Source organism: Podarcis cretensis (genome assembly GCF_951804945.1).
Source record: "Podarcis cretensis genome assembly, chromosome: 5".
Classification (NCBI taxonomy): domain Eukaryota; kingdom Metazoa; phylum Chordata; class Lepidosauria; order Squamata; family Lacertidae; genus Podarcis; species Podarcis cretensis.
The window spans coordinates 40,731,381-40,758,653 of NC_137174.1; the positions used below are offsets into that span (position 1 = coordinate 40,731,381).

At 42.8% G+C, this 27,273-nt stretch overlaps 1 protein-coding gene and 1 long non-coding RNA gene across 2 annotated transcripts in view; one reads left to right on the forward strand and one right to left on the reverse strand.

Moving 5' to 3' along the window:
• LOC307217358 overlaps positions 1 to 12,786 on the reverse strand; it is a 222,483-nt gene extending 209,697 nt beyond the window's left edge. Inside the window, exon 1 of the long non-coding RNA XR_013839575.1 lies at positions 12,646 to 12,786. This is a non-coding gene — a long non-coding RNA (uncharacterized lncRNA). The remainder of the gene's footprint in view (positions 1 to 12,645) is intronic.
• The window catches only part of STK32C (serine/threonine kinase 32C), a 174,970-nt gene that overhangs the window by 87,147 nt on the left and 60,550 nt on the right, over positions 1 to 27,273 (forward strand). The window contains exon 2 of the mRNA XM_079978467.1: positions 6,849 to 6,904. Coding sequence (XP_079834593.1) covers positions 6,849 to 6,904 — 56 coding nt within the window. The remainder of the gene's footprint in view (positions 1 to 6,848; positions 6,905 to 27,273) is intronic.

Genomic DNA, 27,273 nt, shown 5'->3' on the forward strand with positions numbered 1-27,273 from the left:
TCCACCGTCTCTTCTCCCAGGTCTCGGATTCTGCCAGTCATCTCAGCCAGTTCCATATAGTCTATCAGTTGCGTCTGCCATTCTTCCAGTGTGGGTAAATCTTGGGTTTTCCAATGCTTAGCGACAAGTATCCTTGCTGCTGTTGTTGCGTACATAAAAAATGTTCGGTCCTTCTTTAGCACCTTCTGGCCGACAATACCCAGAAGGAAGGCCTCTGGTTTCTTAGGAAAGGTATACTTGAATACCTTTTTCAGCTCATTATATATCATTTCCCAGAAAGCCTTAACTCTAGGGCAAGTCCACCAGATGTGAAAGAATGTTCCTTCATTTTCTTTACATTTCCAACATTTGTTATCAGACAAGTGGTATATTTTTGCAAGTTTGACTGGGGTCATATACCATCTATATATCATTTTCATAACATTTTCTTTCAAAGCATTACATGCAGTGAAATTCAGCCCAGTAGTCCACAACCTCTCCCAGTCCTCAAACATGATGTTGTATCCAATGTCCTGTGCCCACTTTATCATAGCCGGTTTGACCGTTTCATCTTGTGTATTCCATTTTAATAGCAAGTTATACATTTTTGAAAGTACCTTAGTCTTAGGCTCTAACAATTCCGTTTCTAACTTCGATTTTTCCACCTAGAATCCTAACTTTTTGTCAAGTTTAAAAACTTCTTTAATCTGAGCGTAGTGTAACCAGTCTCGCACTTTGTCTTTCATTTTCTCCTGACTCTGCAATTTCCAGTTATCTCCATCTTTTTCTAATATTTCCCAATACTTCGGCCATTTGGCCTCCATATTGAGTCTTTTCCGGGCCTTAGCTTCCAATGGTGAAAGCCACCTTGGAGTTTTATTTTCCAGTAAGTCTTTGTATTTTGTCCAGACATTAAACACTGCTTTTCTGACAATATGGTTCTTGAAAGTCTTATTAATCTTGACCTTGTCATACCATAAATATGCATGCCAACCAAAAGCATTATTAAAACCTTCCAAATCTAATACATCAGTGTTTTCGAGAAGCAGCCAATCTTTTAGCCAGCAGAAAGCTGCTGATTCATAGTACAACCTTAAGTCTGGCAGGGCAAAGCCCCCTCTTTCTTTCGCATCAGTTAATATCTTAAACTTAATTCTGGGCTTTTTGCCCTGCCAGACAAATTTGGAAATATCTCTCTGCCACTTCCGAAAGCACTCTGTTTTGTCCACAATCTGCAAAGTTTGAAACAAAAACAACATTTTTGGCAATACATTCATCTTTATAGCGGCGATTCGGCCTAACAAGGAAAGTTTCAATCTTGTCCAACTTTCTAAGTCTCTCTTAATTTCTAACCAACATTTCTCATAGTTGTCCTTAAATAGACTCAAATTTTTTACTGTTATATTTACCCCTAGGTATTTTACTTTTTTAACCACGTTTAACTCTGTCTCTTTCTGAAACCTTTCTGACTCTGTAACTGTCAAGTTTTTTTCCAATACCTTAGTTTTTTGCTTATTTAATTTAAATCCCGCCACCCGACCATACACTTGAATCAATTGTAATACTCTTTTCGTACTAGATTCTGGCTCCTGTAAAGTCAAAACTAGGTCATCTGCAAAAGCTTTAAGTTTGTACTGTTTCGCTCCGACCTGAATTCCTTCAACCAACCGGTCTCCTCTAATCATATTCAAGAGCACCTCCAGGACCGAAATAAATAACATTGGGGAAATAGGGCAGCCTTGTCGTGTTCCTTTTTCAATTTTAAACTCTTCTGTAACCACATTGTTGACTATCAATTTGGCCTTTTGTTCTGAATAGATTGCATCTATCCCATTTTCGAATCCCCGTCCCACTCCCATCCCTTCCAAGTTTTTCTTCATGAATTTCCAGGAAATATTGTCAAAGGCCTTCTCCGCATCTATAAAAATTAACACAGCTTTTGTATTGATATTTGTTTGCAGAAGTTCCAAAATATCGATAATGTTCCTTGTATTAGCAAACAAATGTCTGCCTGGGAGAAAGCCTGCCTGGTCCTTATGAATTACTTCATTTAGAACTTTTTTGAATCTACTTGCATTTTGAATCCCCACCAGCACTTGCTGCTTTCTCTCTGGAGTGCCTATGTGTAGCGAAGTATGGCCAACATAGTTCATTTTCTAATGAAATAACCTTTACATAAACCATTTCCCACACCATATGTATGCAAACCAAAATGACTTACATTTATTCTATCATTCAGGGGTAGCCAACATGATACTGTCCAGAAGTCGTTGGACTCAAACTCTCGTCAGCCTTGGCTAGGATGGCCAATGATCAGGGATCATAGGAGTTTTAGTCCACCCTGTTGACTATCCCTGAAGTTAGACACCAGTAAGACCTGTCCAAGCCATCCTGAAACCTCGGGCAGAGCAGGATCTGCTACCACAACCTGCATTCTGCTGGTACCTGCTACTTTCTTTCCAGCACTACAGAGAAGTCGCCTCAAGTCTCATGGTAAAGAGGGTGATCTACTTTCCCTCCCAATCTGCCTCAGTGTGGCTGATGGTATTCTGACTCACAGATCTGCATTCGAATTAAAGCCACAGATGACTCTCAGTAGTGGGTTGTGGTGCAGGACAGTGCTGCTTTCTTGACCTTCAGTCACCACCATCACTGTGGTGCACCAGGAGGATAAGGGGCAAGGCAGCAGCGAGGCTGGCATGGTGCAAACACACCAACTGGGGGGGGGGGGTTCAGATTGGCTCCATTGGCATGTTTGCACTGCACCAACCTCACTGCCACCTCACCCCGCCTAGTACACCACTGTGATGGCAGTGATGGGAAGTCAGGTAAGCAGCACTGCCCCCACCAACCACTACTACTGTTGTTGTTGTTGTTGTTGTTGCCATCTGTGTGCCTCAAGAGACAATGGAGTGAGACAATGGCATGCTCCTCAGGGGGTGAAGTTAAACCATTGCATTAGCAACACCAAAGTGACCTTTCCAGGGTCCAAGCCTGGGCAGTGTGTATGGAAGTCCTTGGCTGCCCAGTTGACAAGACCCCTCCCTTGACCTTGCTGGTATGGTTCAAAGGAAAGCAGAGCAATATTACTGTTGACTCTGTGATTATAGCAATAGATAGAGGAAGGATTGGCGTTTATCTTCCTGTCTATCAGACTGAATCATAAACAGAAATGACTGTAATGAGCAGTTATTTGGAACTGACCGTGGTGCTATATGAATGCAGCTCTTAAGGTTCTGGTTATTGACCACCAAGTTCAAAGCCAGATTGCCATACAGTGCTTAATCCAGTGAATGTTGGCAGGGAAGGGCCAGCTTGCCCAACGTACTGTTGTTTTTTAAATACAACGATATAGCAAGTTTATACAATTTTGCTGAGCATTAGGTAAAAATAGGAATTCCTCTATTATCTGCTTTCCACTAAGGGCTTCCGTTGTCAAATGTTCAGTCACTTGACCAGCACCTCCTCACTTATAAGAGAGGCTGAACACGAATTGTCAGAGTAATTGAGAGAAATAATGAACAGTATTGTTTTCACAAGAAACAGCCCATAGAATATCTATGTAATTTGCAGTTCAAGTTTCATAACCATGTTTATGTAGTTATGTAACTTTGCTGCATTCTGCTTCCTTTGTAATTTGCAGAGCGTTTCCCAGCACTCGTGACCCCTCCAGTTTCCCTATGGAAACCTCGAGCCAAAAGCTTTGTGGTATATAATGGATTGCCGATGTCAAAACTGTGTCACCCTGAAGACACGTTAGTGGGTGAGAATGGTCCTCTCTGAATAGGCAACAGCTGTCATCTCTTTACTTGTGACGGCTGCATGTCATGAAAGTCTCCTCTACCCATTTATATTGGTGATTACAAATCGTTCCCAATGATAAGCTATTTGAGTCATTAGTGAAAGGCAGTTTTCTCTCTGAAAAAGAAAGTAAAACTATGTATTGTTCCCTGCAACTTTAGAATCTTCTATTTTTGGAATAATCACATCTTTTGTGGAGACGTGTTGTCATTTTTAGAAATGCTGCGCATCCAGCATGAAAAAGGCACAGTGAGCCATGGTGAATATAAATTGATGTAGGGGGTGGTAGGGGTGGCAGAGAGAGGGGGCTTCAGGTTGTTGGTTTCCTGTAATCTTGGTTCTCCAACTCCATTAAGGAGAAGGAGAAGCCTGCAATCAATAGTTCAGCAAGTTATTTTGAATTCAAATATGGAATCCATCTCTCCATCTTGCCTATTCTTCTTTGCTAGCCTTTCGTCAGAACAACTCAGTCAGCCTGAGCCAGGATTCACCTAACCACGTAAAAACTCACAAGACATTATCTAAGTAGGTTGAGCATTTGAAGGACTGCCTACATTGGTATGCAACTGTGGCCTGCTGCTAAATTTGATCAAATCAGTGGGAACTAGGAATAGAATTTTTCAAATAGCACACTTTTGCTTTCTATCCTGTGTGGAACAACATTTCGCCCATAACAGATCATCCTTTTCCGCACAGCTCCTCTTAAAAATGCTAAGACCCCATGAGCAATCTCCAAATGCTGATTTTCATGTTAGCTGGCCATTTGCATTAGTACTATTGTCCTCAACCCCAAATCCCTCTTCTTCCTTGATGCACACACAAGCCTTGATGTACATAGCTTTCCTTATTTACTTCAAGCGAATGAATAGTTCTGTGTATATGTCCTTTTGCACAACCACCTTGTGCTTTCCATTCAAGTGAGCAGAAGAGAAGGGTATGTCGTATATACATCATCACAGAGTCTGGCCCAGAATAATGGATTCATATTCTATTTACTAATAATCAAAACAGCAACATCCGCTCATTACATATTTTAGTTTTTACGTCTTTTGCCCCCATACGCTGAGCTCTTCGTGAAGAAGGACAGGCTAGAAATGCTTTAACACAATGTTGTTGTTGTTATTGTTGTTACACCCTTGTATAAATAAATGAATACTCCTATAAGAGGTTTGACTGGCTGGCTGATATCTTGAAGAGGAGGACTACACATTGCCACATTTTGTTATAGCTCCTACTTCTGGATTGTGTTGGGTGGAGAATCTGCGAGAAAATGCCAGAGATCTTATAAAACATGTGCAGGAAAGCACAACCAAATTAAGCCAATCAAGGTGTAACTGAAGTGGGATTCTGTTTTTGACTTCACATAGACTTAAATCAGGATTCGGAAAAGCAAAAATGTTTATATTTAGGAGCCATAGATTTTTATTTTGCTAGGGAAACGTAACATAGCATCTTACACTATGAGTACTTTTTAAAGATCATGGTCATTATGCTTGTAGTAATAATTTTCTAGCTGCTTTGTCTGCAGATCCAGGCAACATTAAACATAATTAAAGTGATGTATAAACACACTTCCTAGCTGCCATTATATCCCATTATGGTTCTGGAATTAGCTAGGAGCTAAAACTCAAATGGAGCCATAAATCAACTAAGCAGATGCCAGCAGCCTCTTCTTTAAATGTTAGTTTCCTCCTAACAGAAGTGACAAGTATGTGGGCTGCTGCATATTCACCATGACTCTGTTGCATCACTCACAAACAAAAGCCACAGCCTTTTAAAGGCTGAATAGTATTGCAATTATTTATTATATTATTATTATTCCACCTTTCCTCCAAGAAGCTTAGAGTACTGTATATAGTTTCTAGATTATACACATTTAAGATTTTTTGAAAATTGAGTGGGCGGTAGTGGAATCACTTGTTTCCTCTTCAGTTCTTTTGAGCGCCTGATCCACACTTTTTATTTGGGGCGGGGGCACATTATTTTTCTTTAAGGGTGATTACTTTTATTTATTTTTGTCTGATTGACTGAGATGCTCCATGTGTGCTGTTGGCTATGCCTGAATCCCCACAGGGTGAAAACCCATTGGTGGAGAGAGGCTTAATGTCCGTAGGTGAGAGATGGGGGAGAGGTTGCCTGTATCACCTCGGATGAGAAAACTGGAGGAAATGAGTGGGGTTTTTTTATGTGGTCTAAACCACTGAGCCTCTTGGGCTTGCCGATCAGAATGCCGGCAGTTCGAATTCCCACAACGGGGTGAACTCCCGTTGCTCGGTCCCAGCTCCTGCCCACCTAGCAGTTCAAAACCACGTCAAAGATAAATAGGTACCGCTCTGGCGGGAAAGTAAACGGCATTTCCATGTGCTGCTCTGGTTCACTAGAAGCGGCTTGGTCATGCTGGCCACATGACCTGGAAAAACTGTCTGCAGACAAAACGCCAGCTCCCTCGGCCTATAGAGCAAGATGAGTGCACAACCCCAGAGTCGTCCACGACTGGACCTAATGGTCAGGGGTACCTTTACCTTTAGATGATTATTGGTTGATTATTGATAAAATATTCCACTTTTTTATTGAAGTAAGAATTGCATAGGTCAAATATTGTGGTGGGTGTAAGGAGAGTGTGGTAGTTGAGAGTGACTGTGTATGTCTAAGACTGTCTAGAATGCTGCCAGTGGAGTTCTGAAAAGCTCTGGGTTTGTTGTTGGTAAAGGAGACCAGTGTATGAATGTTTTAAATGAATATTTTAACCTTAAAAGGTTTAGAAAATCCTCCACTACTGTGCTTTAGCAAAAAACAATTCACAACTCTTCGGTGTTTATCGGGCAACATTTTGAGCACTACAGCTTATGGCTGCATATGTGGATCCTTGGTGTTCGTATATTTTGTTTTTCACATTTATATCTCACTCTAGGAAAGTCAGGATTGAATTGGAGATTTGAACCCCGGTCTCCAAAATCCAAGCCCAGCACTCTTACACCTCATTTATGATTATAAATGGCATACCTCTATGAAATACATTGGTGGGAAACTAATGAAAAATGACAAAACTTCTTTGTCTTTTTTTGCAGTGAATTTTGATCACTTCCAGATACTTCGAGCAATTGGGAAAGGAAGCTTTGGCAAGGTAAGAGAATAGTTTGTAATTTGAGTGTGGGGAGGGGGAGCAATTAAGTGCATTGTAGTAAAGATAAAAGGAGGTGTTCAATTAACTGTTTGCACTTGCACAAGGATTACCCCTAGAGCAAGGAGATATTCCTTCCCCTTCCTCTCCTGTCCATGCCCCTCACTGTCTGCAAATCTGTTCTGGAGGATGGGAGGAACCTCCAGAAAAGATTGGGGGGGCATGGAGGAGGGGGGAATGATCTATCCCCATGGCTTGGTTTGCCCATCATAGCAAGCCAAGTCTTGGCTTCACTGCCCAACTGAACTGAAAGGTCCAGGAAGGATCAAAGTGTTTGTGATTTCCACCCCAGGAGCAAACATATTTGCACACTCATGCTATGTCATGGGTTGGCTTAGTGTTGTGTGTAAACACAACTGATGTGGCTTATATAGAAACCACAATACATATTGCACTGTATAGCAATAAAATCACAAGGTAAAACGTCACAACACACACAGTGCAATCTGATACATGTCCATCCCAAAGTCCCTTTGAGTTCTAGAAGTGCATATAGCAGCTGAAAAGAGGGTTGATTTCATGGGCTTGGCTGTATTATCAACTGCCTGCTACTTCCGAACCTTTGAATCAGGATTTGGGTCATATTTCAAATCTCTTTTTAAAAGGCTTTATTTAGAAAAGCGACTTGGCCCACGTCTGATTGTTTTAATTTTAATTTTGACAAGCTCATCTCTCTTCTCAGGCCCTGATGAATGTCTTTGAAACCAAAATACATTATTCCTCCACTAATCCAAAAATAATCAGGGAGTTTAAGGTAAAAGTGCTAAGTGTCTTGGAATCAGCTGACTTGCAATGTGCAATTTATTCAGTGACTCATAGAATGGGTTATGGCTCATGTGTATGAGTTGTTATTTCCATTACGATCTGTGTAACCTTTTAATTCATTGCCCAATAAAAGGAGCTAATGAAATGCAGTCTGTGGGTTCAGGCAGGTGTCAGAATGTGCAAAACTCTTACTTTTACTGAATATTCCTGTAATAGTATGCTACTGAAATAAAAAGCCGTGCCTTATCCGTTGAGCAGGTATATAAAAAGGCACACATTGAAGGTGCACATTAATTTAACAGGAGTATACCGAGAGAGAAATAATGACCCGACAGAGGTTGAAAATACATGTCCTTTTCAAAATCTAGAAAGAAAATCCATCCGGGCATAAATGTTTTAACAGCTAGACTTTCCACTTTAAGCAGAGTTGTTCAAACCCAGAAAATGCAATGTAACAGATTCTTACCTGTGACTGGAGGTGTGAAATATTCTGGACTGAAGTGTGTGCTTTGAAGGTATCTTTCAGGTTTTTAAAGCAGTCATCTACTTAAACCCTGTGCATCATTCTGCTTTGTATATGTATATCACCACCCTAAACAATCCTGGAGGATATCTATTTAGTACGACAAAGTCAGATAAGAGCCATCATTTGGAGACTCACTTTTAAACAAAAAAATAACCACAAGACACATCTGTGCTGGAAATAAATTACTAAGCGGCAATTATTCTGGAAATCTTAATATCAAGTTTATCCACACAGATTGCCGCTTCCCCCCCCCCCCACATTCTTGTCTTGCTCCTTTGATAAGATGGCTCAGTCCTACCCTCAAAGTGCCCCATTTCTGTTAGACCGTTCTGGCAACGAAACCACCATGTTTGGTGGGTGGGAGAGGGAGGTCTGGGCCAACAGAATGGAAGGCTGGTTGAGTCAGCAGAATTGAGTAGAGGGATTCTGTCACTCAATGCAACTCTCCCAGCCTTGTATTGGGGTTTTGGTGACTGCAGCCTTACCTGTGAGTAAGTCTCATAGAATTCTCTAGGACTTACTTCTGAGTGCACATTACTGTTAGTCTGAATCTTATACCTCGTGGACACAGTGTACTCATATAGGGACAATGCTATCTCAAGCTGTTTTCATTATGTGTAGTTCAGTTCAAAAGTACTAATTCACCACAATATAAACATGGCTGGCACCAGGACACGCCATCCTGGGCCCAGAGAAATTCAGAAGGAGTACTTAGTGTGGTGGGTTTGAACTGAGAAATGGAAGGAATACTCAACTCTGCTTTCCACTCTACTGAAGTGGCACATGTCACTTAGCACAGGGGCATGTTTTGCAAGAGTGGAGGGGGGCTTACCACCTTTTTTCAGAATTGTCATCGTCAAAGTGTTGCCGATTGAGGGGTCGCCAACGTGGTTCCTTCCAGATATTGTTGGACCAAAACCCCCATCACTCCCAGCCCACATAGTCAATGATCAGATATAGTCAGAGTTGTAATGCAAAGCCATGTTGGCTAATCCTGTAATAAATGTGCACACACCAGTTTGTGAAACCCCCTTTCACACATAGCTGCAGAGGAAGGGGGAATCTTCCCTACAGTAAAAAAAACTAAGCTGTTGTGGTTTGGGGTGGGGGGCTTGGAGAGGAGACTATATTGGAAATACAGTGGTACCTCAGGTTACAGACGCTTCAGGTTACAGACACTTCAGGTTATAGATTCCGCTAATCCAGAAATAGTACCTTGGATTAAGAACTTTGCTTCAGGATGAGAACAGAAATTGCACCGCAGTGACAGCGGGAGGCCCCATTAGCTAAAATGGTACCTCAGGTTAAGAACAGTTTCAGGTTAAGAATGGACCTCCAGAATGAATTAAGTAATAATAATAATAATATATTATTTAGACCCCACCCATCTGGCTGTGTCCCCCCCAGCCACTCTGGGCGGCTTCCAACAAAACACTAAAATACAATAACCTATTAAACATTAAAAGCTTCCCTAAACAGGGCTGCTTTTAGATGTCTTCTAACAGTTTGGTAGTTATTTTTCTCTTTGACATCTGGTGGGAGGGCATTCCACAGGGCGGGCGCCACTACCGAGAAGGCCCTCTGCCTGGTTCTCTGTAACTTGGCTTCTCGCAGCGAGGGAACTGCCAGAAGGCCCTCGGCGCTGGAGCTCAGTGTCCGGGCAGAACGATGGAGGTGGAGACGCTCCTTCATGTATACTGGACCGAGGCCATTTAGGGCTTTAAAGGTTAACCCAAGGTACCACTGTACATTGCTGGCCTGGTTATGGTAGGGTGAGAAATGCTTGCGTATGGGCCCTGCCGATGTAGTCCTGGTAACAGAGATGTACCTAGGTCCCCTTGGGCCCCTGGCAAGGAGCAGTATCAGCACCCCCCCAAAAAAACCACACCCCATAACTTTACCATAATAACCACATTAGAAATTAGTACATTTTATGTGACCCAAGTACTTGAAGCATCTTGAGTGAGAGCAAAGTGAGGAGGAAGGGTGAAACTATTTGCATTCCTTTGTGCCACAGTGCAAGACAGACAAGAAGCTACTTCCATGCTTGATCTCCCCGTAACAGCAGTGGCATGTCACTACACACATATGCCATACACTCCATCGTCTGATAGGTGACTTTTGCACTCCCAGTGGGGGTCAGTATTGCCAGCAACTGGGTGTGCCTTTGCCTGGTATTCATATACATGGAAGGGAGAAGTGGTTCTCACATTGCCTGTGTTCGGTCTTGCATCTGTAACCTAATTATGTTTTAGCTGAATGGGCTTTTTCCAAATAGTTTTAGAAATGCAAGATACAGGATTTTTTCCTCTTTTTACAAATTCACTAACCCAGTTAGAGTGAACACATGTCTCTTTCCACCCAATATATTTATCTCCTCTCTGAGAAGGAGAAACAAAAATTTGTCCTAATTTTGGACTTTCTACTAAAGAATATATAAATTCTGAACAATGATAAAAAATATTAATTGACCAGTTCACACAGGATTCAGCATTTTCTCAACTGCTCTGCTCTTGTCCCACATGATCACTCCTTGCATGCCCCAGTTTGCAAACAGAGGTATGGATACGTTCAGCAAGGGTTTCCTGTAATTCTGGGGACTCCAAGCAATGCTGCCACTATCATGGAAACTGCATGCTGAGTGCAGTGCATGTTTGTGTGCTTTTGTTTGTTTGTTCATGTGGTGGTATGTTTGGGGACTTCATGGAGAGTGATTGCATGGAAAAAAGGGACTGGGAATACATGTGTGTGTGTTTGTGTGTGTGTAAAAAGTTTGTAGCTATGGTTTTGTGAGCACTATCTTAAAATGAAAATGGTATCTGAAGAAGTGTGCATGCACATGAAAGCTCATACCAATAACTAACTTAGTTGGCCTCTAAGGTGCTACTGAAAGGAATTTTATTTATTTATTTATTTATTTATTTATTTATTTATTTATTTATTTATTTTATTTTATTTTGTTAAAATGGAAATATATGCAACTCTAATGGAGTATATTTCCATCAAATTAAAATTTCTATTTACCTAAGAGATCTACACATCTTTTAGTAAGAAACCTGTGAATTAAATAGTATAACCCACTCCAAGTGCACCTAAATGGTACATTAATACTTAGTGACAGCACGGCCTTTTTCTCTGCCATCTAGAGCAGCGGTTCTCAACCTGTGGGTCCCCAGATGTTGTTAACTACAACTCCCATCGTCCCTGAGCTCTGGCCTTGCTAGCTAGGGGTGATGGGAGTTGTAGTTCAACAACATCTGGGGACCCACAGGTTGAGAAAGGCTGATCTAGAGAGTCACAGGTTCCCCATTCCTACTATAAGGCATGGCTGTATAGAAAAGCAGAGTAATGACAGGAGAAATCAGTAGTCCCCTGCCACTGAGATTTCATTGACATGGGCTTCCATATCTGTCATCCTTTGTCAGCTGTTGGGGCCCCAATGCTGAGGTGGGGCAAACTGCTGACACCTGCCCTGGGACATGAGGTAGATGGGTATAGCCACCATTTACATTTTCAGCAATTCCTCCTAGGTACTGTCACTCTGAGACATTGTAGACAATGTAAATGACAGCTAGATCCAGCCATCCAATGCTTCTTGGAGCATTGGTGCTGCCACAGTGGCTGACTACCATTCTCAGGTAAGCCCACCAGGACATATCAGTAGAGGAGAAGATCCAACAGAGTGAACTGTTCACTTTAACTTGGAGCTGGCCCTGGATTTAGTGCATAAATAATTGGAGCATTTTGTTCGTTTATAAAACTACTATTGCTAAGGGTGCAACTCAGTAGGTAGAATTATAAATTTGCAGCTGCTGGATGTGAACATGGAACAGCTAAATTAAATTAAATATAGACATAGTTGTTGATAAAATAATATGCGTTAAACAGAAGCCAATTGTAAGATTTAGTTTTGCCTGCGCTTCAATATTAATCTCTCTAATCCACGCTCCTCAAAACAATATGTGAACCAAAATGCAGCTGTCCTCCAAAACTCACACTTTTCTGAATTATGAGATGCAGTGTCCCAACCCAAACTTTGTGCAGAAATACGTATATTCGGCAAAAGTGTGCATAAAGAGCATATATTCGTGAAAATACAAACGTACAATATATTAGGCAACAATGCTTCAGAAAGATGTTTATTAGACAAAATTGCAAAAAATATGTATATTAGGAGAAATGCATACAAACAAAAATGATAAGGTGTGTGTGTGTGTGTGTGTCGGTATATGTATATCACAACCTGATATGGAAAGATTGTGATCTACACACAAGATAGGAAAAAGTGAGAAACTGAAACTGATACAGGCATACCTTCCTTGTACAGTGGTACCTCAGGTTAAGTACTTAATCCGTTCCGGAGGTCCGTACTTAACCTGAAACTGTTCTTAACCTGAAGCACCACTTTAGCTAATGGGGCCTTCTGCTGCTGCTGTGCCACCAGAGCACGATTTCTGTTCTCATCCTGAAGCAAAGTTCTTAACCCAAGGTAATATTTCTGGGTTAGCGGAGTCTGTAACCTGAAGCATATGTAATCTGAAGCGTATGTAACCTGAGGTACCACTGTATTTAAGCAGTCATGCACTGGAGAGGAACTCTCATTTTCTTTTCTTTAACATTTTGTTTTAGCAGTAACATTTGCTGTCCAAGTAAAGAACTGCCTGTGCTTTTAACTGATGCTGGGCATATATGCAGCAAAGCCAATCACACTTACCTGGGAGCAAGGACAGAGTCACACATCCATGTTTATCATTTGATAGCTGCAGCATAAACTGATGACATACAAGTGTGAAGTGGCTGCTACCCAGCAAACACCACAGAGAACTGTTTTTTTGGTTTTTTTAACCATCTCTTCAATCTGTGGTCGACACATGCAGCCATGTGAGTCACTTACAGTGCAGTCCTATGTCTACTCAGAAGCAACCCTTCACTGAGGTCAATTGGGTTTACAACAAGTGTTGATAGGACTGCACCTCTTAAGTGGCAGCTGATGAACTGAATCAACTGATGGGTGAATCAGCCTCAAATTCTACCAATTTCCTCGTTTGCATCTTCTCCGAGGAAGATGGCTTTTGCATGACCTTCCTAAGAAAGGCTCACGTCTAATGTAGTTTGCTGTTCAGAAGTAGTTTAACCTTATGATTGCATGGCTTTAATAATTCACAGAGCTTGCAGATGAGAATGACAAAGCTTTAATCTACTTATATAAAGGTCACCGAGGCCTACACTGTAGAAATACTGCAAGTACAATCAGTTTCGAAAATGTCTCAGTATCAGTTCCAATTAGATTTTTTTATATTTTTTTGCTTGACAGCAAAATGTACGTGTGCTTTCTCCTTTTTGCACTACTTTAGAATAAGCTCTTGCTTTGCAAAGTAAGCGCGCACGCACGCACACACACATGTGTGCGTGCAAACACACACACACACACAATATCGCCATACATAAAGAAACCAATCCACATAATGAAGCCATTCCTGAGCATGGAGCACCTGCTATATTTTACTTACTCCACCCATCAGATTGTAGAGGATTCCACCTCTGGATCACCATGAGGTGTGATGTTTCACTGCTGGACCACCAAGCTGACCCTTTTCTTTTCAATGGGTAGAATTCAGCATAGTTCTAAGGAGATCTTTCCATCAGCATATCAGCTTGCCAGCTGCAGCAATCTCCCTTCTCCTCCTCCCCCCATGCACTGTTCTGGGTTTCCCCTCAACCCCCCTGAGCCAATATTCAGGAGGGGTGATGGGGGTATGCAGGGAGAAAAGGGGGGATGACAAAAAGCCCCATGGCACTAGTAGAAGACTTTGCACTAGCTTCTGCTAGCAGGACTCATGAGTTGAAATAGTTGATTCCAGCCCAATCTGTATATCTGCTTCAAGGTGTAAGATCCCATTAGAGGGACCCAGAAAATTAACATGAAAGCTCAGAGCTTGGGGTCACCAATAAAGGCCTTCACTGGCATCTGGTGAGCTCCTACTTTTCTCACCAATTGCTATGGTCTCACTGGATTCCCAAAATATCATTGACCTATAACTATGGGCCAGTAAGTTTGAATGAAATGCCCACAAAGGGACTTATCAGAACCTGAACTTTTAGATTCTACTGATTCAGATAAAAGATGAGTTCTACCACTGTCACAGCTGAAACCTCATAAGTTACAATGACACTTCATTAGCAACAGTATCAGTTCCACAGCTTCCTGGCAGTACAATATATCTCTCTGGCTTCAGAGAGAAGTAAAAGACCACTTCCCCCCTTTTACACAGTTAACTATTTACAAACCTAACAGTTTTTATAGCATAGAAACATCATTACTTATATATTTCTCCTCATAAAGATACAGTTTCTTCACCTAGCCCAGCAAGATTGTAGGGCCACATTGTTCTCTACCCCTGGCCTAGAGCCATCGGTTTATGCAGTGAAGAAGTTCTATACTTTCCATTCAGTATTCTACTCCTGTGTAGAGAAATCCAAAAAAGGTCTATGAGCACCCCCCTGGACCTGAATAAAAAACTCCTTGCTGGCCCACGTAAGCTGCTCTGTGCTTTTTGCTGGAAGAGTAGAATATAAATTACATAGCCAATCCTTACCACAGCCTAGTTCTTCAGGGCTTCTCTTGGCCCAGTCATCTTTCATTTTAAGCCTAGATTACAATGAGGAACATCGCAATCCACAAAAGGCTTTACCCAGGCACACATGTTCTTGAAGCAAGCTGTTTTCCGAACAGAAACAGACCCTGTGGAATGTGCTTTGATCTATAGATCAGCTGATTGATTATTAGCTTTTGGACTCGGACTAGGTTTCTTGAAGTAGGATACATAATAAAAACAAGATTTTAACTTCAGTCTCAAACCACGGATCATGGATTTATATTCTAAAATATCCTATCCTGCAAATCAGAAATTCAAATTCTGCAACAACGTTCTTTGTTCTGGTTGCTTTTCTTATAATCATTTGTAATAAAAATCTTGTCGCACTGAGCCTGATAACATGATGGCAAGAGAAAACCTGATATGTAGACATAGGCTAGGCCAGATCAAGGGCCCAAGGCAACTAGCAGCAAAATATCAAGTGTGCCTATTCAGATATAAGTCCCTTTGACTTAAATGAGACTTGCTGTCTGATGAAAGTTTGCAGCTTTAACATTCCTCCCCCCCACCTTAGTCTGATCACATGTGGAGTAATAATACAATCACACAAAAACATCTGGAGTTGACAAGCACAATTTCCTTCAGTTTCATTGCTTCCTTCCCTTTACAACCGTTTGGTCTAGACAAACACAGCAGAATGAAGTGGGAATGAAGTGATGCTGCTCTGAGCTGTGGTCGTGTGTCTACTATGCACATTAACCTTCAAACTTGTTCTCTGCTGCTTTTATGAGATTATTTTGATTGGGCTGTGGAGATAATGCTACTTTCATTTTGTCATATTTTTGTTTTATGAGTGTACTGGCCTTATTGTTTTCAAAGGTCATTGGATGTCTTCAACTGTATTCTTTTATAATGTCATTGTATGTTGCTTAGATTACATACTATGTTTGCCACTATGCAGGCATATTAAAATCGTTTACATAAATAATATCTATTGCTCAATAATGACCTGGTTTTAATGCAGGCAGATAAGAACCAAACTGGTAAGAGGCATATGATGTGGTTGAAAACAGGCTGGTGGTCAGGTTCTGGAGTGAGCAAGTAAGGAAGCAGGCAGGCCAAATTATCTTCTCTCAGGGACAACTCAGACTGAGGAACCAAACCAGGATCAATATCTCAGCTGGGCCCCTATTGGTTCCTCAAGTCTGCTGAAGGGCAGTAGTACTAAATCTGGACATATCACACAGTGCAGCCAAGAGCAGACCAATAGCTCCTTCTTCCATGGTGGCGCAGGGAGCAAAGGTTTCTGTGCTGTGTTGCCAACTCTCTGATTCAAGGCTTCTGGCATCTTACACAAGTAACAAGGAACAGTTTTCATTAACTGCCTCCCATGGATACCTGTTTCCCAAGCAGGTACTAGCAGGAATCCAGGTCACCAACAGTTGGTATATACTAGGCAATATGTATAATTATCTTTGAACATTTGCACCTTTATTTCCCATTAAGCATATAATGAAACTGATAAAAAATAATTAACATTATGACAAAGCTCTTTCCCTCAGATTAGAAATTGCCAGGATATAATGCCATACATTTAGACCACATGTTTTACAACATTCTTTGGGGAAATAAATTTCACACCACTGAGAATCAGATATATTAAGGATTTCAATTACAGGAGTCATCGTGGCATATGCTAGTTATAGATACCATCTGTATTCCATACATAGTTGAGTGTTAAGTACTCATGTGAATAGAATTGCATGAGGAAGAAACTGGGTCTGTACTTGCTGCCGCTGCCTCAATCTTCATGCCTCTGTCAGCTCAGATGCCTCCAAGTAGGTCTACTTGCATGAGTTAAATGCTCATATGAATCGACTTCTGCTGAGGGTACCCAGGTCAGTGTGGACTTGAGGCACAGGGAGGGATGAATGACTATCTCAAATTTGGTTTCTCCCACATTCTCATTTTTCCAGTATTAAGTTCCATTCTCCATATTTCCACATCTATCTGCAATTCCTTTTAGGGAAAAAAGACCTCATGAAAATTCTTCAGTATTTTAGACTGAGTTTCTCCTAACTTACACATCTTTGTATGTAATTCTACCTAATATACACATTTTTACAAAGTAGTTTCCCCTCATATGATGTATTTTATGTTGGTTTCACTAATATATGAATTTTTGTGTGACGCTTTAGCCTAGTTTTGGCTGGTACCAGTTAGGTAGGTTTGCCTTTAAATGCAAACTGAATCAGATTTCTCTCTCATCCTTGGGCATAGGTCAAGGCCAGTAAATACAGTCCCATCTATTCAGGCAAATCCAGACAGAAAATGTTTCATTTCTTCACTGGAGCAGAAATCAGCTTTGCCCTCATTAAGTTTCTGTTGCTGCAGTTTCTTTCAGCAGCCTTAGCTTAAGTGCAGTGTGGAAATATTCTGTTTTTGAATTGCTTTGTGGAGCCAGACCTTTGTCAGCGGCAGTTAGAGAGGATGAAGATTTAACAATGAAAATCTTGACCTGTCTGACCTCTCCTTTCCTCATAAGAGTGGCTGCCTTTTGTGTGTGTGTGTGCACCTGGGCCCTCACTTCTCCCCACTGTATTCCTAAGCAGATATGTGGCAGAAATAAACAAAGGCCACGCACCACTTCTCTCTATTTCTAGGATAGGGGAATTGGTGGCAGCAGCAGAATTAAATACTCAGAATAGAAACTAAAATTTGGAACTAAAGCTGCCCATGCCAGAGCCTTAATACCTCGGGCAATTAAAACTAGACTGGCATCATTCCTAAAAAGTATGGGAGTGATCTCTGCCCTTGCACAGAGATTGCACTAATAGTTTGAGACGTCTCTTTCCAATGTATATGAAATGTTGGCTTGGATCCAAAGATTCCATTGAACAAATGGAATTGCCTTCCATTCATGCTGGGGAAATCTCTGGATCCAAGCCAGTGTAATTCTACAGCATTGAAAATATATTCTGTTTCTATGAAAAATATACTTCTGTTGAAAATGGAATCTACATCAAAGAAGACAAGAAGAGTCCTGCTGGCTCAGATCAACAGCCCATCTCGTCCAGAATCCTGTTTTCCAGAGTGACAAACCAGGTGCCTCTAGGGAGCCTGCAAATAGGACATGAAGGCAATAGTCCTCTCCTGTTGTTTGTCTCCAGGAAATGGTATTCAGCATCGTGTTGCCCTTTGAACAAGGAGGCTGCATTTAAAACTGTCAAGATTAGTAGCTGTGGATAGAGCTGTGCTCTGTGATGCCCCTTATAAACCCACCTAAGCTAGTGACCAAAGGGACGCGGGTGGCGCTGTGGTCTAAAACACTGAGCCTAGGGCTTGCTAATCGGAAGGTTGGCGGTTCGAATCCCCGCGACGGGGTGAGCTCCCGTTGCTCGGTCCCTGCTCCTGCCAACCTAGCAGTTCAAAAGCATATCAAAGTGCATGTAGATAAATAGGTACCACTCTGGGGGGAAGGTAAATGGCATTTCCGTGTGCTGCTCTGGTTCACCAGAAGTGGTTTAGTCATGCTGGCCACATGACCCGGGAAAACTGTCTGTGGACAAACGCCTGCTCCCTCGGCCAGTAAAGTGAGCGGAGCACCGCAACCCCAGAGTCGTTTGCGACTGGACTTAACTGTCAGGGGTCCTTTACCTTTACCTTTAAGCTAGTGACCACCACCATTTGTTGTGGCCACAAATATGTACACCAGGTTAAGAAGTCCTGACTATCTCGAATCCATTAGTAATTCCATAGGTATAAGAGATGTAGAGGAGAAAGATTGTTATCTCTATGCATTTTGTCTATGTATGATTTCATAAACCACTATAAGGCACCTTCAGACTTTTCCCCCTCCACATGTTCAAAGAACATGTGCAGGGGGTTGCAGGGGCTCTGATGTGCCTGCTGACTCTAACCCGGTTAAACACTGAGCAGGAAAAACCAAAGGGTGAATCTTCATGCATTCAGTGAAACATACTAAGAATCCTCTATAGAATCCTGCCCTGTTTTCCCTACTGCATAGAGGACTCTAACTGAGTTCAGCCAAACACCTGAAGATGCCTTCTACAGACCCTGTCACTCAACACTTGAGGTCAGGGTACAGGAGACACTGAAACCAGGGCTGGCATATACATCATCATCATCATCATCAGGGAGCAGGGCTATCAGAGAGCTATGCACTATGACCCCAACATCTGCTAACTTGGTTTGTCATCACTGCCAGTGCGCAAAACTAGGCTTTTTGGCCCTATGAGACCACTTTCCACTTATGTACATTTAACCCCCTTCTGCGGTGTTGTTGCCTACTTACTCCATTTGGAGATCCCTAGAATTCTCAGCATGAATTTATCTGCACGGCTATAATATTTACCACATTTTAACACTTGATTGCAGGGATCAACACTGAAATAGATTGTAGCTTCGTCAACAAATTATAAGGCAATCAAGTATTAATATCTCAAATCCATTTTTCACCTGGCTTTGTTCCTAAACCTGCTGATCAAATGACATTTAATAATTGCGGACAGGATTGGGTCAAATTAGCAAGAGTACAGGCAAGCAGTAGGCAATTGTGATTTGTAACATGAACGTAAGGCTTAATATTCCCAATGCTTTCTCTTTTGTCTGTAGAACAGGAATAATTTCCTCATCAATGTGTAGTTCGTTTCAATCTAAGTGCAGGCTATAGAGGGTAAATATTTGATTTCAGCTTTTAGCTGGAATTCAGCTTGCAGCCCGAGTTCCATATTCATTTTTTAATAGGTGCAGACGGGTGGATCCAAAATAGGCTAGGCTAGACAATCTCTGTTGGCAGCATTCTCATATTCTCTAAATCACTCTCTCTTTCATTAGAAGTTAGAAAGGCAGGATTTTAGAAGCCCTTGATACCATGGATGAGGTGTTGGAGGAGGCTATTTTCACATGGGAAGGAGCAAAGGAAGCTGCCATATACCATTGGTCCATCTAGTTCATTAATCCCTGCAATGACTGACAGTGGTATTTCAGCGGTTCAGACATGAGTCTTGTTCAGCCCTTCCTGGAGATGCTGGAGATTGAACCTCGGATCTTCTGCATACAAAGCATATCATCTATTACTGAGCTGTGACCCCTCCCACAGCAAGTGTGGTTGGATCCTGAAGCAAATATGGAATGGTGATCTCAGTTGGCCTCTAAACATCTCACATCCTGATACGTTGGTGCCCATTTGTTGATCTCATCACCACCCATCCTAAATTCTCCCCCCTATCTCTCACATTGCATGGGACATCATTTTCTCTTTTCTGAAACCACTTTTCCAAGCTTTTCCCTACTCAAGAAGGCAAAGTAAAGAGAGTCTGGCCCCAAGGTATGGTCTGAAGGCTCATGAGGCCATCACCTTGCAGAAGCTAAGCAGGTCTGGATCTTGTCAGTGGGTGGGGAGATGACTACCTGGGAACCACATGGATGCCACCTTGGGGATGGAAGAAAGGTGGGCTATAAATGTGAGAGGATGAATGAGTGAATACAAAATTAAACCGGGAAGTCCTGGCATAGCTTCTTTATATAGCTGGCATCGAGAATAAGACATGTGAGAGCTCCTGAAGCTCCAATGGAACAGGGTACCTGACATGATAGCAGGCTCCAGGCCAGTGAGTCAACATCTGGTGCTTGGGTGCCTTTTGCCCACCTCCTTCATGGGCCTGAACCTCCCCGCACCCAGCTGTACAAGCTGGTTTCTGGTTTCTGAATGGAATCATAGAACTGTAGAGTTGGAAGGGACAATATTCAACTTGTACTCATTACTGGAAGTTACCTGTCATCTCTCTGCCTGTTTGATTGACACAGTCTGGTCTGTTTTACTTTGAAATGGGATCTTTGCGCACTGAACTTTGAAATTCTGAAAAATGTTAGCATTTCAGGGTTGAGTTGTGTGACATGGTAGCTGTTGGAATTTATGACAGCCCCAGTCATCCATGCAGGAAAGCTGGTTTTAAAGTTAGCCTTTCAAAAGTTCCAAGCTCCCAATCCAATGTCCTGCTTATTTTGGTTCAGCATGCTTTATGTTAGTGTACTCTCTCTCTCTCTCTCTCTCTCTCTCTCTCTCTCTCTCTCTCTCTATATATATATATATATATGGCAGCCATAGTCCTTTTCAGTGTCCATGCGCTGCTGAGCAGGAATTACAAGGCCACTTCAGGGGGATCACCAGATCCGTGATTTCATTCTGTACATCAGTACTGTGGCCAACAGAAGAATACATTGGGAATGTAGAATTTGAGTGTGGCACAACGGTTGAAATGGCCAAAATGTGAATCATCTCAGAAGCCCTTACTGCATCTGCCTACAAGAGTGACCATGGCTTAGGGGTATTGTACATATTTTGCTTGCAAAACAGTCTCAATTCAATTAAGATAGGGCTGGGAAAGATTCCTGCTGGAAACGTTGGAGAGCCCCATCTGGTCAGCATAGTCCAATCCATTGTAGGCTAGCAGAAAAAATTCTTGCCAGTCATAGTTAAACCATGGAACACTCTCCTACAGGTGGCAGTGATGGCCACCAACTTGGATGGTTTTGAAAGACAATCAGGTAAAGGCTCTCAATGGCCACTAGCCATGATGGCCACTCCACCATCAGAGGCAGCATTCTTCTAAAATCAGAGGCAGCATTCTTCTGAATGCCAGTTGCTGGGAACTGCAGGAGGGGAGACTACTCTTGCCCTCACTTCCTTTCCATAGGCGGACTTTCCATAGGCATCTGGTTGGCCACTGTGAGAACAGCATGCTATGCTAGAAGGACCATTGTCCTGATCCAGGAGGTCTTCTTACTTTCTTACTTGATCTGAAATAGTGCAAAATTCAAATAAATTTAGTGGCCTACTCTTTCACAGTGAGTAGCAAAGAAAAATATTCTAAACCCAAAGACCTAAAAAGGGGCTTGCCAACCGTGGGCACATTTGCAAATCGGAGAAGTTGTTGTGGGCACTGCATACATGGCACAACTCCCTTCCCCAGCTGTAGCACCCCTGTAACTGCCTCTGCAATGCAGTTGGCTAAAGAAGGCTTCTTTCCAGGCTAATTTCACTGGGCAGATGGGACCCTGGCGAAACATTTGCCTCTGTGGACACATGTGTGCCTGCAGACACATGTCAAAATAGTTATCGGTCCCATGGGTCCAACTTATCTCAATGACTCTTCCTTTGTTTTCAAAGCGGCAAAGATCAGAGGGATTGGGAGAGAAAATGGTGGGGAGGATGAAATCTGTCCCTTCTTTTGCGACGCATTCAATTTAGACATCCTCCACACCAGGCTTCCTCAAACTTGGCCCTCCAGATGTTTTGAGACTACAATTCCCATCATCCCTGACCACTGGTTGTGCTAGCTAGGGATCATGGGAGTTGTAGGCCAAAAACATCTGGAGGGCCAAGTTTGAGGAAGCCTGCTCTGCACACTTTCTTGCCATTTGAAGGTGGGGTTGCTAGACCGCTTCCTGCAGGACCATCCTCCTTCCCACCCCCTTTTTGAAAAACAGTCTTGCGGCTGTGAATGCTCATCCAGCTGCATCTTCCAGCTTGCTCCATCCCTGGGCCCAGCCCATCGCTCAGACTCCCACCTTCCTCTCCTCAGGTCTTACAAGTGTTCTGTTGGGCTGCCTCAGAGAGGAGGATGGTGAGGGAACCAAGGGGAAAGAAGATGCTGCTGCTTCCTTTTTCACACCTGTGGGGCTGTTACCATAGCAACTGTATGTGAAGGAATGATGGGATCAGCATTGATTACCTCAGCACCCCAGATTCACCAGACTGCAGTATTTACCACAGCGAGTCTTCATGCCCTTCCCCTGCTTCGATGAAGTATACTTCAGTGTCTTCTCACATTTCTAGTGCCACTCTGGTCCCTGACGGCTGGGCCGCAGGCAAGATCCCCACCCCCAGTTCTGCTTGCTGCATTGTAGCTTCCTCCAGCAATTTCGTGCTGATTTGGCTGTTTGAGAAAGCACTAAAGGAAAAGAAAGGGGGTCAGAATGTGATGCCTCTCTTGGGAGGAGGAATGCGAGTTCATGCCAGCAAATGGAGGGGCTGTACAGCGGAGCAGACTGAAAACCGCAAAGAAAGAAAAAGTGGGACTTGGCTCTTATTGACTTGCTGTCTAGCTCTGTGGTAATAAGAGCAAGCATAAAATTATAGAGCATAAAATGTTGTTAAATAATTTAAAGTGGAAAAGTAAAGGGAAGCTTCTGCTACAACACATGATACACTGTACAACTGTCAGCAAAACAGCTTCTGCATCAGGAGTGCTTCAGGGCTTCTGAGTCTTTAGAAGAGAGCGATTTGGGATTAAACAAAAAAAAGTTCACCCTTCGCTTATTTGCTTAACAGCCCAATCCGCAGCATATTTAATCAAAAGCAAATCCCACTGTGTCCAAGCGGACTTGCTCCTTAGCAGTTGTTGATAGCCTTGCAGCCTTAGTGCAAATAAATGAGGCAACATTTTACCACCATGGAAAGGCCCTCGTATACTCCTGGTTCTCAAAACATCTCTCTCTGCAAAGATGACAACCACAGTTGCACATCACACTAAGCCAAACCATGGCTAAGTGTGTCTACTCCCAGAGAAGAACTCATACCTGCTTTGCTCCTGTAGCTCAGCACTATAACTAATGCAAGGACTGTATTAGTGTGCCATCTGAACCCAGGACTGTGGTTCAGGTCTCTATTCCTCAACCACAATCTGTAGGCAAGGTCTGTTCTTGCCACATAGTCTGGCTAAGGAGAAGAGACCTTCACTATAACCCCATGGTCAGAAGACATGCTAAGCCAACATTTGACTTTAGTGTCATTCTGCTAAATTAAAAAGTCTGGAGGAGATGGCACATTCACACAGTAATTGTAAGCCATGCTCTGGCTTACCATTAACAGCAAACCAAGCCAGCATCAATGAACTTAAGGCATGCATGTATCTTTACTGCTGTGTGGTGCTTGTTGCTCTTATGGCAAGTAGCTGAAAAAGCAGGAGCAAATCTAAGGATCTAGATGGCTGCTGAGGTTCATCCAGTAGTGAACTGGGACACAGACTCAGGTAAAAACAGCATCCTGGACAACATCTCTGTTTTCCCATTTGTTTCTATGAGGGCATTTCAACGTGGTAAAAGACTTGAGCTCTGACAGTGCATCTCACCTCCTGCTGTGTCCTGTTCTGCTTCCTCCCCCTCTCCTCCTCCTCAGTGCTTTGTGAAACTAACTAGTAAACTCGTATAGATTTCATTTCTTTGGCCATTGGCTCCGATTGAAATGGGTGATGGATTGCTAGGTCAGGGAGGTCCCATTTTCCAATGTAGTTCGGTCCAGTTTATTCATTGCTTCCCTATGTGTAGGAGGAGTGTAGGAGAGAGAGTGTACATGGCTCAGACACTTAACAGCTTGAGATTTCTCCCTAGACAGCAATGAGTGGAACACTGCCTTTCTGTCTCACTGCTTATGTTTGCCAGTCAGTAAAAAAAGTGAAACACACATACCCCTCCCTGGACCCATCATAAGTATTTCTACTGGGAGCTATTTTGAAGCAGATTTTTTATGAAACGCTGCAGGAAGTAAAGTGGTTTTTATTTTTAAAAGGTTTCTGGTTAAAAGAGAGAGGAAGAGAGAGGGAGAGGGAGTGGGAGAGGGAGTGGGAGAGGGAGAGGGAGAGGGAGAGGGAGAGGGAGAGGGAGAGGGAGAGGGAGAGAGAGAAGTGAATATCTTCATACCTTGGTTGCAATTTGAAACCAGCTTGTACATGGCACACCCTTAGTTTTAGCAGAACTTGATTACTTAGGATGAAGAGTGAGCAGAAGCCTTCTATCACAGGTTCTCCAGTTCAAATTTGATCTTGGTCAGTGGCATCCTAGGTACATGCCTTAGACCAGGGGAAGAGCAGTAACTCCGTGGTTGAGCATCTGCCTTAGACACAGAAGGTCCTCTTCTGGCATCTCCAGGTAGGGTTGGGAATCCCCCTTGCCTGAAATCCTAGAGAGCAACTGCCAATCAATGTAGACCAGTGTTTCCCCAACTTGGTCTTCAGTTGTTTTTGGACTACGATTCCCAATTATCTCTGACCACTGTCTAGGGATGATGGGAGTTGTAGTCCAAAAACAGTTTGGGAAACACTGATGTAGACAATAGGTAGAGGTAGATGGACCAATGGTTTAACTCAATATAGGCAGTTTCCTATGTGCTTATGTTCCAGGGATGGGAAACTGTTGGCCCATGAGCCAAATGCAGCTCATGCAGCCTCCACATCTGGCCCAAGTCCTGGACCCTCCTCCCCAGAGAAATTAAGCTGGAAAGCAGCCTCCCATGGGAGTCAGTGAGAGGCTATTTTCAAACTGAATTGCTGTGCAGAGGCCACTTTCAGGAAGCAGTTGTACCTGGTGAAGGAAGGGTAATCTTCTGCTTCCTTTGTACCCTGACTCTGGCTGCAAATTACCCCATACAGGATGAGGCTTGAAAACAGCCTTCCATGGAGGGCTGTTTTCAAGACTTGGTCCATGTAACTCGGTATTAGCTATACTTCCTGGTAGCAGGTCTCCGGGGTTTCAGACAGGAGTATTTCCCATCCCTACCTAGAGATGCCAGGGATTGAACTCAGGGCTCTTTGCATTCAGAGGAAGTATGCACTCTCCTGTTGAGCTCCAGCCCTTCCCCAAGGAATGGGAAAGTGAAAAACACAGACTTTTCAGTGGCCTGAGTGAAATGACTACACTCTGTTCTGAAGCTGAAATGTCATAGTTTCATCACAAAGTTGGCATGGACCTGAATCTTTCTTAGCAATCTCAGCAGAATGCCGCAGATTAACTGACATGGAAATTTAATTGCTCCCTCAGCCCGCGAACATCTCCCTCCAGAGCATTTGCGGTACATTAGTGGTGTTGCAAAGGAGAGCCTCCATGTCTGCAGCTCAGTTGCATAAAAGTAAAGAAAACTCCCACTTGCCACCTGAGACTACACACATTTCGCTCGCTGTTTCATCACAAGAGGTTTAGTCAATACAGAGTAGGGCACATCCAGTCTCTTTCCTTGTCCTGACTTGTGCTTTTACTATCCCAGAAGCCAGGGAGGGATAGTGCTTCAGCCGCTGGAAGAGAGGGGAGTGATGGCTGCTCTGTTGCAATTGGACTGGAAAGGGATGTCTTTATCTCACTTGGTAAAATATCATTTTGCCACATTTAGCTGCCTTGTGAAAACATCCATCTTTATCCAGATGGCAAAGGCCAAGTTGCTGAGTGGGGTCCCCAGAGTCCTGTCCCTCAGTGCTCAGCACCTCATTCCTACATCTCTGTAGCTTTGGTTGTGGAGGGCAGTGAGCCACTAAGGGGCATAAGAGGAGGTGGCTGGGTTCCTCCTCTCTTATCGTTTGCCCTGCAGGATGGGGACGTCAAAGAGCCATTTCCCCACATTTCAGCTTCTTGCGGTTTGGGGGCAAGTGCTGAGGCAGATGGTATTGTGAGTGTGTGTTTGCGTCCTTGGGATTCAGGCCTAGGAAGTGGGTAAAGTGGTCATCCTTTGGGGGAACTGAATAGCTGAGCCTGCACTTGCCTTTCCTTCCCCAAGATGTTTTCTATGATTAATGTTTTAAAGGCTTCCTGTTTGGTCTGGGACTTCAGACAACAGCTTTCTTGACCTTTGACTCTGCTATAACGTCTGGATCCTGCCTCAGTTCTGACCACTATCTATGACACAGCCCAGATGATAAACATTCAATTTGTGAGTCATCAAGTGTAGGGAAATCAAGAGTTTACCTTCTTATTTGAACCAGCCCTTCAGGTCACATCAAAACCCACGGTAATATTTGTCTCCTATGGTGGATGAATATTTGGCATTTTCAACTCTCTCAGGGCTTCTTGTCTGAAATGTTGTTTCCCAAATATAGATAGATGCTTTTCAAAGCCAGCCATTTAAAATCTGTTTTGTGGTGCTCTTCATTGACCTGAACAGTGAATGCTTTGTACAAGATGTGAAGTGAGAATAAGTGGTGCTTAGATTTACTTTTTAGTTGCTTTTCTTACGGCACGTACATTTTCATCTGATTGTAAGCTTTTAATTTTCTTTTTCAAAGGACTGGAAGGCTCAGGATGAGATGGGTAAACAAATCCTACATGGGCTACCTTCACTAACACTATTCCATTGTCTCTCATCTTTGTAGTCGTCTTGGATTTTTGCATGCTATGAATTAAACAGTTATCCAGTGGTAGCATTTCCCTCTTTTTGCTTCTCCAGTTCCTATGTAAGGTGAAAAGGAGAATTTTAGCTAAAACAGTGGTTCCCAAACTGCCTCCCATCTCCCATGGGCTTTTGATGAGAGACCGCTTAATTTTTTTTTTTCTAGAAACTTCTGAGCTAATGAACTTTATAGGCCACAGTATCACTTCTGCCTTTTGGAAGCTGAAATCCATGTGTAATCCATGATACT